The 17212-nt window shown below is 41.4% G+C and overlaps 1 protein-coding gene and 1 long non-coding RNA gene across 2 annotated transcripts; one reads left to right on the top strand and one right to left on the bottom strand.

The window, feature by feature from the left end:
• Positions 1-3114: 3114 nt before the first annotated feature.
• Positions 3115-6733, bottom strand: LOC115730608 (disease resistance protein RUN1-like). Its single transcript, XM_048278819.1, has 4 exons — positions 6210-6733; positions 4907-6086; positions 4459-4761; positions 3115-4388 (listed from the first exon to the last, which is right to left on the bottom strand). The coding sequence occupies exons 1-4, from the start codon at positions 6707-6709 to the stop codon at positions 3456-3458; spliced, it is 2916 nt and encodes a 971-aa protein (XP_048134776.1). The 5' UTR covers positions 6710-6733; the 3' UTR covers positions 3115-3455.
• Positions 6734-8975: 2242 nt separating this feature from the next.
• LOC125315020 lies at positions 8976-13543 on the top strand. The gene is made up of 3 exons (XR_007198368.1): positions 8976-9168; positions 12975-13256; positions 13306-13543. It is a non-coding gene; the product is annotated as an uncharacterized LOC125315020 (long non-coding RNA).
• The last annotated feature ends 3669 nt before the right edge of the window (positions 13544-17212 follow it).

Below are 17212 nucleotides of genomic sequence, written 5' to 3' on the forward strand. Positions count from 1 at the left end.
CCCAACCGCATATGCTACAACCTTGATTTATCGGAATCTAAAGAGGATGATATATTTAAAGAACCAACAACGATACTTCCTTGCAGAACGTAAAGACCATTCTTCTTGTTACCTCTCATCACAATCAAAGAGCCCTTTGAAATTTTCAAAACTCCACCTCCACCAGTATACATGCAACCAGCGGAATCCAAACCGCTCAAAGAAATAAGGTTCTCCTTCAAATATGGGATGTGCCTAACATCCGTCAAAGTTTTTACTACATTGTCATGACATTTGATCCGCACTGTACCAATACCCACAATCCCGCAAACCGCATTGTTACCCATCAAAACCGAACCACCAGTTACTTTCTCATATGTGTGGAACCAATCACTATTTGGTCACATATGGTATGAACAAGCCGAATCCAAAATCCATTCATCGTCTACATGACAATCCGAAGACAAAACAGTAAGAATATTATCTACATTAGCAGACTCATTATCCTTAACCAAACTAGCCGAATCGGAACTCTTCATTGACCTTTTTCCCTTGGCTTTGAGCAAAGGACACTCGTTTTTATGTGTAGTTTTTAATGTGCCAAGAAAAATAACTAAGAATTACATTGACAATTTTGATTTATCAGTAATTTTTTTCATATTTATTTCGCTCTAAAAATAGGGCTAAAGCATTAGAGAATGGAATTGCTTGGGTCACATGATTAAAAGTCCGAGTTACACATATCATTTCACACTCGAAAGAGTTGGATATACTTAAGCCATCAAAATTTTCATTTACAATACATTATTTCCTTATTATTAATTCTTGAAGATTGGATAGTTAGATAGCAAATATCGCGCATATGTTTGACTATAGTAGATGTTTTCATTGATTATAAGCATCACTAAGTCGTTTTTAGTTTTGAAAAAAAAAAGCACAATAATTCCTGTTTCAATGTTGTATTTTTGTAGTTTTTTTTTTTTTTCTAGTGATTGGCTAGTAAACGACGGAATATCTACGAGCGCAAAGCTGTTGGCGAAGCTTGCGTAGTTTTGCAATTTCTCCATCTGGGAAATTATGTGAGATCACTTTCAACTGTTCTAAAAGAAGCATCTCATATGGTATAAGACAGGAGATCTTGTGTTCAAATCTTTATAGGCTCCTATTTGCCTCTCTAATGAAAAACATTTCACGATTAGTTCTAAGCATGGATGGAATTTTTTCGTTTTTTGGTCGGATGAGTGGAATGTTTGAATAATTAAATATTTCATCTTAATCTTTTAGAAAAGTTCGAGTTTTTAAGCACGATACCGAATAATTAGCTGGAGCCAAGTGGACTGTAGATTGCCGGACCAATTATTTAAGATGGGCTTAATTAATCGTAATCGGATTAAATAATTTTAGTCGGCCTAATTAACCGTGATCGGGATAATTAATTAATTATTGTTGGGTGATTGTTGAGTGATTGTCTAATGGTTGCTGGTGCCTTGATCAATAGGAATTTTATAATTAAGACGAATAATCACCTTGTTTAAGATGCAAAGTCTGGTGGATAAAACATATTCATGTGATCACATGTGAAAGTTCAATTGCATATTTGGGCATGAAATGGCCTTAGATCGAGTTTTTAAGCACGACCGTATAAGCATTGGATTAAATGCAAAGATAAGAACTAGCTTGATTGTCAGGCGTGCTTGTGTGACCACATGATGAATGTATGATATGATTGTGCTGGTGGGAGTTTGAAATCACACAACTTGATGAGTGCCCGATATAATCGTACTAACGGGAGTTCGGAATCACACGACTTATTGGATGTCCGATATGATTGTGCCGGCGGGAGTTCGGGATCACACGACTTACCAGTAGCACGACAGTCCATGCCGGCGGGAGTTCGAAGTGACATGGTAGGTCAAATGCTGGTCGCGGCAATTTGCGGACCGCCGCTCCCTATAGGAATGCTTGATATGTCCATGCAGATAGGTGTTCGGAGCTACATGGTTTATTGATCGTTGTCGCCATAGGAATGGAACGAAGTCAGGTCATGTTAGAAGAGCATCAACTACCTAGTATATTGCGGCCGAATGACCGTTAATAATCGGAACTCATTTGATGCATTTTGCTTGCGAGACTGTGATGGGTGTGTCGGTTATGTGCCTTGGTTTGATTGATTATTTAAATGTCATGTGGGATGCCATGTAGTGTGTGGACTAAGGTGGGGCAATTGTGTCTGTGGTTGATGACACACTGTCGAGATGTGTGCCTAGTCATGTGTAGTTAGAGCGTGACGCTAGTCGCACGCTATTGATCTGTCGTCGATAGTTGTTTGATTGTATAGGCCACATTGAGTCAACCATCGGCCTAGTTAGACTTAGGTATTGACTTACGGAAATTTATATCTCATCTTGTCTTGTTAACTATTTTTCAAATCCTTAGTCGTGGAGAACTGGAAGTGGATGTAGGTCTTATTGGAGTAATTTTGGGAGTAGTGTTAACCCCGACCTGGTTTTTTTGAGAGCCATAGGAAGTAGCCCTAAAGTGGGGCTTGTGTGTATAAACGTACTTTCTAGAGTTAATGAATATCTATTAATGAAATTGGTAGTCTTTTGCTAGCTGGCTAATGTTGATTGATGTAATGTCTTGCTTATCCATCGTTGTTGATTGAACTGTTGTCTAGAAGTTACACGTTCCACATGTGTTTAATAAAAAGATTAAAAAAATGGGTCGATGACGTGCCTAGAACGTTGTCTTTTATGACCTAAGGCGAATTGGTAGGGTTGTTGCGCACCCGGGGATCGGGGTATGACAACCACTTCCAATTTTTCGCAATTTAGGTGCGACAAAATTCACGGACATGAAATTCCTTTGAAGAATTCTTGTTCAATAGTCGAATGCAGAGTGAAATTGCTGACTCTTAAAATGGACCCCCCACCCAAAAAACAACAAAAATTACATTAGCAAGAATTTATTCTCTTCTATGGATCCAGGATCAATTTATATAGAATTTGTCTGCTCATATTCTTAAACTGGATAATTCCTACTCGGCGAGCAAACTTTTGTGGTCAAACCTCCGGAATTCGAAAATCATAAACGAGCAAGCAATTTGATAGTTGTGGACTTTGGCAAATTGGAGAGTAAAATTCAATGCCAATATGCTTATGCGATGAATAGATGATCAACTAAACTGTGCAGACTTTCAACGAGTCATACGGAAACTAAGATGGAGGTGCACAATTGCATGAAACTGACATACAAACAAGACAATGGAAAGTGTGCGAGTGTGATAGCCAAGAAAAAGAAAGAAGGATGTAGATTGGAAAATTCAGAATAGAATGCCCCTCATAGGCCTTATTGCAGGCAGATCAGTTGACATGCTTGATCAGTTGCAACTTTGAATCAAAGAGATATGAGCGCTTCCTTCCTGTTTAGCCAAACTTCATCCACCGGTGGCTCTCTTGCTTCTGTCTGCCGCCTTGTTAAGGTCTCTGACTCATCGTTGGCACGCCGACGTGATGTCTGTCAGCTGGGAACTGTGTCCTCATCTCAAATCTGTTGAGCTGATGCTGTATTCTTTTAGTAGTTCCAGTTATCGAGATGCGAACATTGTCATCTAGTTTGAGGTTTTGGGGATTACGGTATTGACGATCTGTCACAATCAGCTGAGAAATATCAGTATATACTAGAAATAATACCCTCAAAGAGAATAATCCCGTAATGTCGCATTCCCCAGTCAAACATCTGCAGCCCGAGAAATCTATCTCTTCTAAACTCTCTACATTCATAATGCCCCCAGGAAATTCTCTTATAAAAGTGCGCGGCATCTTTAGTACTCTCAAGTTTCTCAAGTACTTGACAGATGAAGGTAGTTCATCAACTATCGCATCAGAAAGATCCATGACTTGCAGCTCCTCGAGGCTTCCAATGGAATCTGGCAGTTTCCACAAGCGCCTGCAGTTTCTCAGCGATAGAGTCCGTAGATTTTTCAGCAATCCGATAGAACACGGGAGCTCACTCAGTTTAGTGTCATCCAATGCTAGGTACGAGAGAGATTTCAAGTTACCAATTGAATTGGATAGAGACAAGGATTTACAGTTGCAAGCACTCAGAATTTCAAGCTTCACATATGAACCCTCGGGGAAATCGATGGTTCTAATGGAAGTTCCATCTATGTAAAGCTCTTTCAAAGCTGCTAAGGCAGCCATATCTTCTGGCAACTCTTGCACGAAGCTGCAGAACTTGATATTCAAAGAAACTAAGTTCGTTAGCTTGCTAATGGATCTGCCAACACCCGGTAATGTAGAACAATGTTCCAGGTTTAGTCTCTCTAAGTTCACAGGTGCATAGGAAACTGGACAGTCAACTAGCCAAGCACAATCTTTTAGGATCAAAACTTTCAAGTTCTTGGCCTTCTGCAAAACAAGAGAATGCTTAAGTATTGTCAAACATGAAGCAAAAAAAAGTGCACGACTGCCATGATACCTTCATTATTCGCCTCCGGCACCGCCAAATTCTAGAGGTACTCCTAGACAGATCAAGAACGACCAAGTCAGATAGATCTAAAGCAAGTAGACTGGAGATATTGTGGCACCATTGCCATTCAAGCCACTTTAATCGTGGAAGAAAAAGATTCTTCTTGGGGTTCTTTGCAATCTGCTTATTTCCTTTAGTAATAGCGTGGTTCATTCTAAGAAACCTGAGATTTGAGAAACTGCGAAAAAATCTTCGTTCAGAAAATGAATGGGAGTTGTCCAATGTGGCACTAAGGGCTTCAACTGCATCGACCTGCCAATCGTGGAAAAATGGTAAAAGCGAGAAAGGGAAATAGAAGTGCATTCATAATCTATCTCTAAAAACACAATTCCTACAAAATCAAAAGAAGTACTCTAATTCAAACTTAAAAAGAGACTTTCTTGTCTTAAAAATTTACCTTCCTTTTGTTCAAGGCTGGTTCAATATCCTCCTGATTCCATAGCCTGCTTCGCTTGAAAGGTTTACGTGGATTTTCCTCCTTCACAATCTCCCTCCCAAGGACTTTTAGTTGATTGTGCATCCACAATTCATTATTTTCTCTGGTTTTTGCCAAAGACATATTATGAAGCTGGTCGAGTCCTCTGTAAGGATCATATTTGCAAGCTTTCCACATATAAGAGGGTATTGTCTTGTCCTCTCCCTCAAAAAAACATGCTATATCGAGAAATATCTCTTGGGCATATTTATCTAAATCTTCATATCTTCTCTTCAGAATTCGTTTTACTTCCTCAGCATATGGCTCTCGGTTCAATCTATCCAATGCCTCCTCCCAAAATTCTGTGGGCTTTCCAAATAGAGATGAGCCAACAACCTGAATAACATGGGGAAGCCCTCCAATAGCCGAAGTAATGTCCTGTGCCAAACGGGAGAGTTCCCCTTGAAGAGGGTTTCCTCCAAGAGCATATTTACAGAATAGCTGTAAAGCATGGTCATGATTCATTTGATTCAGCTCATATTTTTCAACGATGATGCCGTCGCAAATGTTAACAGTGCTGCTGTTTGTAGAGGTCACAGGCACCTGACTATACTTGTCAACAAGATCGCTTGTTGTAGAGATCACGATGATCCTGCTTCCTGGGCCGAACCAAATTGGATCTCCAGCTAGTGAATTGATCAGTTTAAAATCACTGACGTCATCGAGAACAATGAGAACTCTCAGATCTCTAAATTTGTATTTGATAAATTCGGTGCCTTGAGCAGAAGATCTGAGGGTACATCTCCTTTTTTGGAGGCTACTAATTAAATCTTCTTGGAGAGACAGGAGCCTCCCTTGCTCAACCTCTCCGTGGATATCTTTAAGGAAGCTCTTACCTTCAAACAGATGATGGATTTTGTTGTAGACAACCGTGGCAAGAGTCGACTTACCAATTCCTGGAAGGCCCGATATCACAACCACACGTTTTTCTGTCAGCATTTGCCCTTCAAAAACTTCTCCGTTTTCATAGCGGACATCAAGTGTTTTCATCACCTCTTGCACAGGGTGATCCATCCCCACTAAATGTGCTGTCACATCTAAGTCATCCTTGCTCAACAGCCGGCGGACCGTGGAAACAACATCTGTGATTAGTTCATGCTCCCTGCCGATAGGAAAAGAAGGAAAGAATGAGATGTGAGAAGCAACAACTGGTCAGATAATACACCAGGCAAAAGAAAAGATCACTGGAGTTGGACAAGTCGAAAGAAGCATAATTGCGTTTTACCCGTGCTGGAATTTCTCCAATTCCCATCCTCGTTTTTCTGAAACACTCCGCAGAGCCTCCTTCCACTTGTTTATAGTTGCTGGCTCCACCCCCTCGTCCGCATGGTTGAAGAAGGACTGCTGGTAACTCTCCTGCTGGTGGCCAACCACGGAAGGGCTGGCATCATAGAAAATGGGCATGATCGTCTTGTGACAGTCCACCATTTTCTCCAACTCTTTCAGACAGCTCTTGCTGGAAGCGAAATCTTTGGAGAAGACGGGAATGCATATATCGGAGTGCCCTATCACTTGGAAGATCTTATCCATGATCTCTTCTCCGATCCCAATCCCATCATAATCAATGAACGTAGTAGAGATCCCCGAATCGATGAGGCCGTGGTAGAGAAATTCAATGAAGCTCTTCCGAACATCTTCTCCTCTGAAACTGAGAAAAACTTCATGGCGGCAAACATTCGGCCATCTAGTAGATGGAAGTCTTGGGTGATCATTGCAGACGTCCATGAGTGAGAATCGCAAGAAAAACCAGAAAGACAACGAACTTTACATACTTGCTTCGATCTAGAAAGCTTATCGAGCCAAAGCTGTGGAACTTTGACCGCTAGTTGGTATTCCAATGATCTATGGACGAGTGGCAACAGTTTCGTTCTTTTTTTTTTTTTAATCCTTAGTTATTTTTCGCTTTTTTATGGTCAACCAGTTCTCATTGTCAATTCATAAAACGATACTGCTTTTGGTCATTTTAAATATTTTTTCTTTGTTAATGATGATTTTTCTTTAATTCTCATGCTCGCACGTCATAGATTTTTTGCAAATCTGAATTTTTTGTCCAAATAGTTTTTTTTTTTTTTGTCGGAGTCCAAATAGTTAAGAGTACTAAGAACTAGAAAAAGCCAAATATATAATGCATATGATTCGGCAATAAAAGCACCAACTACCAAGTGTTGATAGGTTGTTTGTAAAATAAATGAAGAAACCTTATCCCATACTAGAAAAACATTTGAGTTAAAGTGAAGTAGACCTGCCGTGTCCGAGTGCAAATTCAACGGATCAAGAGCCCGTGGAGCCCCGAGGAGGACGAGGCGTTGCGGGGCCTGGTCCAGACCCACGGCCGTGGGAAGTGGTCCCAGATCAGCAAGTCGATCCCGGGCAGGTCCGGCGAGTCGTGCCGCCTTCAGTGGTGCAACCAGCTCTCGCTGCAGGTGGACCACCGCCCCTTCACCCCGGAGGAGGACGAGATCATCGTGAGCGCCCACGCCGGGTTCGGCAACCATTGGTCCGCTATTGCCCGCCTCCTCAACGGCCGTACCGACAACATCGTTAAGAGCCCCTGGAACTCCACGCTCAAGATTTAGTGCCTCTCCTTGTCTTCCTCCATCGCCGCCCGCAACGCCTCTGATAATGCACTTATCATTGAATGGATAACGTTGCTGTATTGAGAAATTTGTCTACGCAATAAAACCAAAACAAGACGACACGCCAGATTAGAAACTCTCTCTGCAGGACAGGAAACTTGCAAACAAGCATTTTTGAGTTGTAACTTCCGATCAACTGTGGTGATTGATAGCTTGCACTTTGAAAAGGAAGTCTGCCATATCCACGTCTATTTTCACAGAAACGTTAACGATCCCTCTTAACTTCTGAAAACTGCCTTTTAAGTGGTTTTTGCATTTTACTGCTTTTACTATTAGGATAGGCCTGTCATCGATGGTAAAAAGATGTTGACTTTATGGATGGCTGATGATTCTCTGTGCTGGTGTGGACAAACTTTTGTTTATTATAGTCTTTCATCTTTTTAACCAAGATTTAAAGGGAAACTCTTGATTTATTGTTGCAGGCAACCAGGAGATGGTCCCAGATAAGGTCGGTAGATACCTTTCTGGGCCCCCTTTCCAGAAATCGAAGGATAAACAGGGTATGCTAGTACGCATTTCTGTGGCACAATCTTTTGTTTATTATAGTGAGAAACAGGGTATGCTAGTCCGTTTATGCTTTTTGATGATTACTAAGCCAAATTAGTTGAAAGTAGAGGCAAGCAGAGTCAAAGGCCAAGCCTCAACCAGCAAAGGGGTGGAGACAGGGGACCGGAGGAAGTTCACCAGAGGTTATCTTCATCTACCTATCCACTCTATCAGCTAATGATTAGTTGCAACATCTCCCCTGACAAGGCGTATAATTGATTGGCAGGCACATTCAGAGCTCACGTTTGACAGAATGAGGGTTATCTTCATCTACCAATCTACTCTATCGGCTAGACATTCATTGCAACATCTCCACTAACAAGGCGTATAATTGATTGGCAGGCACCACCAGACCACATGTTTGACAGAACGTAGTTATCGTTATCATCTGGAAGCTACAGTGCATCTGTACGTTTCTTCACTACTCTTCCCCTCTCCACCAAAAATACAAAGTTAGGAGCTGGAAGAGAATCAATTATTCCAAATAATTAGCTTATTGGACGGGGAAGTAAGCGACTTGATAATGCACCGTGAGCATTTGTTTCTCTCCTTCTCCTTCATTGCCTAGAGGGTTTGAGACTTTGGAATACTACTTTATGGCTCTTGCACATTGGTGGGTTGCAGCAGGGTTTGTTGGAGAGGAACTCTTAGCTCGGTCTAGGCTAAAATGCTGTGTCGATAGGAAAAGCGTTTTGCTCCGTTACCATTTTCTGGGTTATTCTGAAAAGAAAGATTGGTGGGTTTTAAGAACGAGGAAAGTTCTACAGGTGCTCGGTCTAGGCTAAAGTTTTGCTCCGTTACCATTTTTGGCGTTGAGGTGGCAGTTTTAAGATGCCGAGTCTTTCTTGAAGTGCTTAGATATTTCCTAATGCCTAGAGTGTAAATGCGAGGCCCACTTGGTCCTCTTGAATATAAATACTCACATTAATTTGAATGTTTACGTCAATATGATTTAAGATAGGTCTTGAATACTAAATAATAATCACATTTTAGTTACCAAAGGTGTTACGCGGAACAAGCGATCGAACAATAAAATAGATAGAATAAGAAAACAAATCGGACACCGGAATTCTACTATAGAACGAGCGATACACGGAGATTACAAATCATACTCGAGTCACTCAAACACTCTCGGTGTTTCTCAAGCTCCAATTACTTCTAATAACGTACACGGTGTTTAGCCTCAAATTCCTAGCGAAATAATCTTTCAATCTCGTAAAAGAATTTCACAAATCTAACCTCAAGATTCAATTAGCTTCGACACTTGAATTCGTCTTCGATTTCACACACGAAGAAGAACACTGGATGTAACCACGCATGAATTTCCTCTGCCCACGTTTTTCAACCAACCCACCAAGAAAACCAAAGGCAGGATAAATATATGTCCCCATGAGTTGACTTAATTTGGATGAAACTAAGTCCACATTGGACTCTCCTATTTTGTCGTTTTCCTGCCAACTTCACACGGAACCGATTTCCATATATTTCAAATAAAGAGATCACGTCTTCAAGATATGCTGCATATATCCTTTTTCTTCGGTTGACTAAGTCCAACTGGGTTTTTCTATTTCTTGAGCAAAGATGCAACGCACAATCAACTTTAACATAAGTCGATTTCGTATATATTTCCCTTTACTCGATTTTTTTTACTTTTCTTTAATAAATCTCATATCATTCACAGGCTAAAATTCGAGACATATTTCAACAATTTCCGCCTTTGCACAACATTTGAGCCTAGTCACAATCCGTCATTTGGAACTTCGAACTTCACTACTACTCTCCCACAGTCCTAATGGGCTCAACCGCCACAAATATCATCCAAGTCCAAGCTACGCTTGAACTTCGCTATAACCGTGGACCTCATCAGAATATCAACTCTACATGCACTTTTAACTACTATACCAAAACTTTTTGATACGAGCTTCTTAATCACGGATAAAGCAAAACCACCGTTGCATCCATATCCGTCGGGAAATCGAACACGTACCTTGTCAATATCGGCAATAACAGCAACTATTAGATCTACGGGCTCCACCTCGCTACAAGCACCATTTATATAGATTACCGCGCTAATATCCACTACCTCGGGAGTTTCCGGTTGCAACTCCACCTCAAGCCGAACACCGTCCGGATCCGTATTTATACGACCACAAACACTCCTACCCTAAAGTATTGGAGACTCATCAAAGGTAACTTTTCTGCTGCGAACAGGTGAATTTATATTCGGGCACCTCAACCGATAACCCCACTTACCTCGTGCATAGCCATGGAATATGCATCTTGCTCTCATATCGAGCTTACCATCACTTACTTGGTAATAACACGTGCAACCAAGCATTTCAAAAATAGAATAATCGGCGACGTTATCCGACTACACTTCTTCGGGAGTCCGAAATCCCATCGCAATCGATGGAGATATATTCATCGGTTAGCTCGCCATACCAAGCACATCCATTAGAATTCTTCTAGCTATACCTGCACTAAAGATCATTTTATAAGCCGTCTCTAGTAATGTTCTGCTTATCAATTCTGCAAATTGTTGTGGTCTTTTGGCACTAGTGCGGTGTTTTACTATGCCATTTGTTATGTATAATTTATTTACCAACTTCGAGCGTAACACCATGCTACTGTCGGTTCACACATGCTTGATCGACTTACCGGTCTCCGTCTCGATCAAAGCTCTTGATTGCGTATTCCTAACAACAACATCAAACTTATGCTTCGGCACAAACACACAGGTCTTCCTCGAGCATTCGTTACACTCTCGAATAGATGTCGACGTCTTCGGAGTGAAACTTGCCAATGTCTCACATTGAAGTTCATATAGGCCACCATGCTTAATTCCTTTCATTATCACCGGAGCACCTCGAACAACATTCAGAACTCCACCTTGTGAAGAATACCTACATCCAGCTGAATTTAGGGCACTCAAGGAAATTAAGTTCTTTTTCAATTCTGGAACGTGTCTTACTCCGGTCAATGTCCTCACAATACCATCATGCCTCCCGATTTTAACATCACCAACACCTACAACATCGCATTCAACGTTGTTCCCCAACCGCACTTTACTACTATCCGTGCACCGATAAGTAGCAAACCAGTTCCTATTTGGTGTAGCATGAAAAGAACGACCAGAATCCATAATCCATCCGTCAAATGACGAATTCTCAATGAGAGACAAGACACTATCATCACCATCAGAATTTTTCGCTACAACTGCAATATCATTAGCATATTCAACTCTAATTTCCATACCTTTCTCATTTTTCAACTTTAAGCAATCCCTTCTAAGATGCCCTCTCTTGCCACGGTTCCAATAGACAAGACCGCCGGTCTTATCTTGACAACGTCTATTCGAGTTCATTCTATTTTCGCTAACACGAATACCAGTTCTTCCTCTATTTTCACCTGCTAAAGCGGTATATATAGATTCACCAGATTCTCTTCTACGGATGTCCTCGCTCATAATTAAATCTTGAATCCCATTAAAAGTTAAACTTGTTGATCCAAAGGAATTACTAACAGTAGTAATAGTAATATTCCAACTATCAAGCAATAAGGATAATAGAATCAAAGCACGTATCTCATCTTCAAAGTCAATATCAACTAAACTCAATTGATTAACGATCACATTGAATTCATTGATATGATTAGTAACTGATGCACCTTCGCTCATCTTCAAATTAAACAAATGTCGCATTAGATAGACCATGTTGATTGCAGAGGGCTTCTCGTACATGTCCGACTGGGCTTTCATCAAACCCGCAGTAGTCTTCTCTTTGACGATATTAAACGCGACGTTACGGGCCAACGTCGCCCGAATAACACCTATTGCTCGTCTATCCAGCAATTCCCAATCATCTTGCTTCATTGTTTCTGGTTTCTCCCTAAACGGGGGCAAGTGTAGCTTCATCCGATATAGATAGTCTTTAATCTGCATCTTCCGAAAACCAAAGTCCTTCCCCTCAAATCTATCGATTTTCACTTTTACTTCTTCCGTCGTCATCAATTCGCTTCAACTCGACAAGTCTAGCTTTGATACCAATTGTAATGCGGAACAAGCGATCGAACAATAAAATAGACAGAACAAGAAAATAAATCGGACACCGGATGTACATGGTTCGGTCATAGAGATCTACGTCTACCGGGAGAGCAGCAACGAATTCTACTATAGAACGAGCTATACATGGAGATTACAGACCATACTCGAGTCACTCAAACACTCTTAGTGTTTCCCAAGCCCCAATTACATTCAATAACGTACACGGTGTTTAGCCCCAAATTTCTAACGAGATAATCTCTCAATCTCGCAAAAAAATTTCACAAATCTAACCTCAATATTCAATTAGCTTCAACACTTGAATTCGTCTTCGATTTCACGCACGAACAAGAACACTGGATGTAACCACGTACGAATTTCCTCTGCCCACGTTTTTCAACCAACCCATCAAGAAAACCAAATGCAGGATAAATATATGTCCCCATGAGTTGACATAATTTGGACGAAACCAAGTCCACATTGGACTGTCCTATTTTGTCGTTTTCCTGCCGACTTCACACGAAACCGATTTCCATATATTTCAAATAAAGAGATCACGTCTTCAAGATATGCTGCATATATCCTTTTTCTTCGGTTGATTGAGTCCAGCTGGGCTTTTCTATTTCTTGAGCAAAGACACCACGCACAATCAACTTTAACATAAGTCGATTTCGTATATATTTCCCTTTGCTCGATTTTTTTTTTTACTTTTCTTTAATAAATCTCAGATCGTTCACGGGCTGAAATTCAAGACATATTTCAACAAAAGGAAAATAAAATTGTTAATGCTGAAAGTAAAAAGTAGAAGTCCAATTAAGTAAAAATCACCCCATATAGACATTAAGATTGTCTTTTTGATTGCTAGGACGTGTCATTAAAATCTTTCTAAGGATTTAGTTTGATCACAGGAAACAAATTTGAAGAGTTGTTGGCTAATATTCTAGAAGGAATGCTGGGTGCCAAAAGTCAGATCAGAGGACGAAGTTAAAAAGTTGTGCTATACCCTAGCTTAGAAGTGGTAAAGTATTTTCATGAAATATCAGAGATTATGGTCCAAATTTAATTGGTTTCTGTTATATGAGGCTTTCTTGAAATATCAGAGATTATGGTACAAATTTAATTGGTTTCTGTTATATGAAGCTTACTTTTGGCAGTTAATATGATAGTTGTGAATTGCATTTTACTTATTTCACACTAGGGAGTTTGATAATGCATGTAGCATTAAATAGATAAGGTTTCTTGTAATCGTTGAAAACAACGATTACTATTGTTCATAATTCTTTGGATTTTCAAACTAGAAGGACTATGTGAAAATGAAAGGGTGACTAGATTTATAAATTAAAGAGAAAAAAACTAAAATTTAATTGGGATTTACATTTGTTTGGTGATTGTTATCAACATTGCGAAAGCACCGTATTCTTATCAGTCTTTTCTATAATGCAAAGACTGTATAATTGCTTTCTAGTAAAATTCTATATGTGCGAACACATGATAAAGTCTACATAATTGTGAAATGAACAATTTGCAACTATATATGACTACTAAATGGAAAAACCAAAGAAAAATTCAATGGGCAGATTTAGCTTGTGTGTACTATTATTTACTATTTGAAATTATTACCCTAGATGAATAAGTGTATAAATATTGTCCAGGGCAACGCAAGTGGGAGTATTGATCGTCTTCTTTTTCTACAGTAGTAGCTCGAGCGATAGGAGTTTTTGTATGAAACGACGGGAAAGCTCCATTCTATTTACTTCCTACGTGTATCTCATCGAATATCGTATCCAGCATAGCTCATTGGAGTATAAATAGCTTGCTGTTGGTGATTGTGGATTTAAACCACCACAATGCAGATCTAATAGTGATCTGTTCTTTTGATTATGCAAGCTAATGTCAGGTAATTATAAGTCTCCTGATGTTAGCGATCGCGAGTGTCTATAGCTTTATGTCGAGTGGAGCACCAATGCATCAAACTTGTCTTTTTGATACAGCACCTACCTCTAGATATATTTGCTCATTATCACTGCCTACTCTGTATTGACCTGCCAAATGACCATCTTGGTCAATCGCAAAAGCATCCCTTGAAATGCAACTACACTTGAATAGCCTGAAGCCCATCATTTTATCCGGAAACAACTAAGTCATTGTTTTGCATCCCCATCACCATAGCCTTATGCAGGTGTCACCTTCAACTTGTGCCTTATCAGCTTCTTTGCCACTTCTGATAGTTCAGTAGATTAGAGGACTTGAAAACTTCTTATGGTTCGTCACTCCCTCTTTTTTTTTTGTGGGGGTGGGTGGGCAGTTGGACTCTGATGTTGAGCTGATTATACAGAATTGTGGATCTAGTGGTGAATTCTTATAATGGTCTTAATTCATTGCTTGCAAGACACTTTAATAGTTGTGGTGCATGAATCATATTATCCAGTGAAGAATGCAACGGGTCTTAATGCTGTGCACCGTTTGAGGAAGGATTGTTGGTATTAAAACTAAACTAATCAGAGTGAAAACCTCCAACGAATTATTATAGACGAATATAGAATAGCGGGGGGTTGGAGAATCGATGGAGAAATGTTGTTTAAGCAATAAAACCACAAAGAGATGACATACCATATTAGAAACTCTTTCTGCAGGAAAGGAAACTTGCAAAAGAGCATTTATAAGTTGTAACTTATGGAGAGTATTGTAGCTCTCATGGTTCCTGGAAAATGAAAATCTCCTAATCAACTTTCGTGATCGATAGTTTGCATTTTTAGAAGTTTGACATATTACTTCTATTTTCACATGAAACCTAAAGCGTCCCTCTTAACGTCTAGATACTATATTAAGTGGTTTTTGCATTTGCTGCTTTTACCATTTATGACAGGCCTATTATCGATGTGTTCAAAATATTTTCTTGATGGCTGATGATTTTCTGTGCTGGTGGCAACCGTGCGACCTGGGACTATTCGAATTATGTTTGTGTTTTCTTGATAACGAATTTAGATGGGTAGATTTCAGAGATTAATCCTGAAATCACTCATCCTTAAGTGGCCATCAATACTAATTTCGACATGAACGACATTTGTGTGTGTGTGTGTGTGCGTGGGTGGGTGGGGTTGTTGGGGTGTTGGGGGGGTGGTTCCGTTTTCCCTGTTTCGGTTTCGAAACTCTCTGGCACCTCCTCCTCTTTACCTAAGATTAACTCTCATTAAAACAGCCAAAATAACAAAGGAAAAAAAAAAGTAAGAAAAACATTTAATTCGTGCTAAATCTTTAGTGCTTTTTAGTTTTTAGCCCTTCCCTATTAATATTTCGAGCTTGATTTTATCATACGTTTACGGACCGCGGTTAGAAAATTTTCACTTCGGACATCGTAGTTGTCGATAATTTTCTTTTTGGCCGAAACTCCGTTGAGATAACTTTTTTTTTTTTGGTCCAACCGTTGAGATAACTTGAGACCCCCATAATTTCGAGGTGTCTCTAATTTTACGGTATGGTTAAAAAAAAAAAACCCGTAATCTTGAAAGTCGCGTTTAAATATCATAAGCAGGCGATATTTCCACGGAGGTGAGGCGCACGCGCCGCGCCTCGCCGACTCCGAGGACGCTGCTCCTTGCTTTCCTACATCTACCCACGATGATGTCCCAGTTTCCCAAAACCCACGGCTCCCCAATCTCACTCGCCCCTAAACAAAAAATAAAATAAAAGAAAAACAAAAATAAAACTGTGCCCCCCACCTAGACATGATCAAAATGAACCAGGACCAGGACCGGCCCATTAACCGGGCCCACGGTTCCAACTCGGAACCGGAACCGGGCCTTAAGAGTCGGTTCCGATTTCATAATTGTCGGAACCGGACCGATTTAAAAAAAAAAAAAAAGGGAGGAGGCCTGCTCAAAAAGAACTGTTAGGCTTAGGAATCGGCGGTTCCGAAACCGGAACTGGAACCGGCCCGCAACCGGCGATTCCAAACCCGGAACCGGAACTGGCCCTTCAAGGGCCGATTCCGATTCCACCTTTTTTAGGAATCGGAACCGGAATCGGCAGTTCCGTGAAACCGGCCACGTCTACCCCCACCCCCTTCCCCAAAACCAAACCAAACCAAACCAAACCCCAGCCCACCCCAGCCCACCCCACGCCACCCCCTGGTTCACGTCGCTCCCCTCGCTTTTCCAACCGGGATTCCTTTGTCGTTTTCCTCGCTCTTCCCCCTAGGCCCCCTCGTTCAACTTGTCGTCGGGGCCCACTCGCAATCAAACCCATCGACGCTCTCGGGCCCACCCGGACGCGCCCCCCCCCCAAAACCAAACCAAACCAAACCAAACCAAACCCCACCCCACCCCACGCCCGGGTTCACGTCACTAGACCATCATTCAGTGTGCGACACATGGTGCATAGGGCCCACCACTCAGAAAAAAGGAAAATTTTCTCTCTCCTCTCTCTGTCTTGCCCCTCTCTCGTTCGCCTGACCTCTCCGACCTCCTAGCCACTCTCTCCTCCGGCCAATTTCTTTTCCCTTCTCCGACCTCGAGCCGAGCCACCGCCATTACGGACCGCGTCGAAGAGCACCCTCGGTCCTCGGAGTCTTCGGCGTCTGGCTCGCCTCTGATGGATTCTATCCCTTCATTCGCCGACGTCTTACCGCAGAGCTTGAGCCCAAGGCTTGAGCTCTGCTGCCGTGGCTGACGTCTTCTCTGTACCTGGTCGCAAAGCTCGAGGTTCGTGGCCATGGCGGCCGCGACTGTGAGCTCGAGCTCCGTGGTGGTGGCCATGGCTGTGCAGCTCGAGAGCTCGAGCGCCTTGGCCATGGCGGCCACGAGCTGTGGGCTCGAGCTCCGCGCTTGTAGTGGCATGAGCTCGTCAAGTCTCGGCCGCCAAGGTTGCAGCTGCCATGGCTGTGGAGCTCGAGTCTCGTCTTCTTGATTTCCCGGTCGAGATGCAACGCCAGAGAGAGACAGTGGAGAGAGAGAGGAGAGAAATTGTTCCTTTTTTTTTTTCCTGAGCGATGGGACCCTAATGCGCCAC

Source organism: Rhodamnia argentea, chromosome 5 (assembly GCF_020921035.1).
Source record: "Rhodamnia argentea isolate NSW1041297 chromosome 5, ASM2092103v1, whole genome shotgun sequence".
Taxonomy (NCBI): Eukaryota; Viridiplantae; Streptophyta; class Magnoliopsida; order Myrtales; family Myrtaceae; genus Rhodamnia; species Rhodamnia argentea.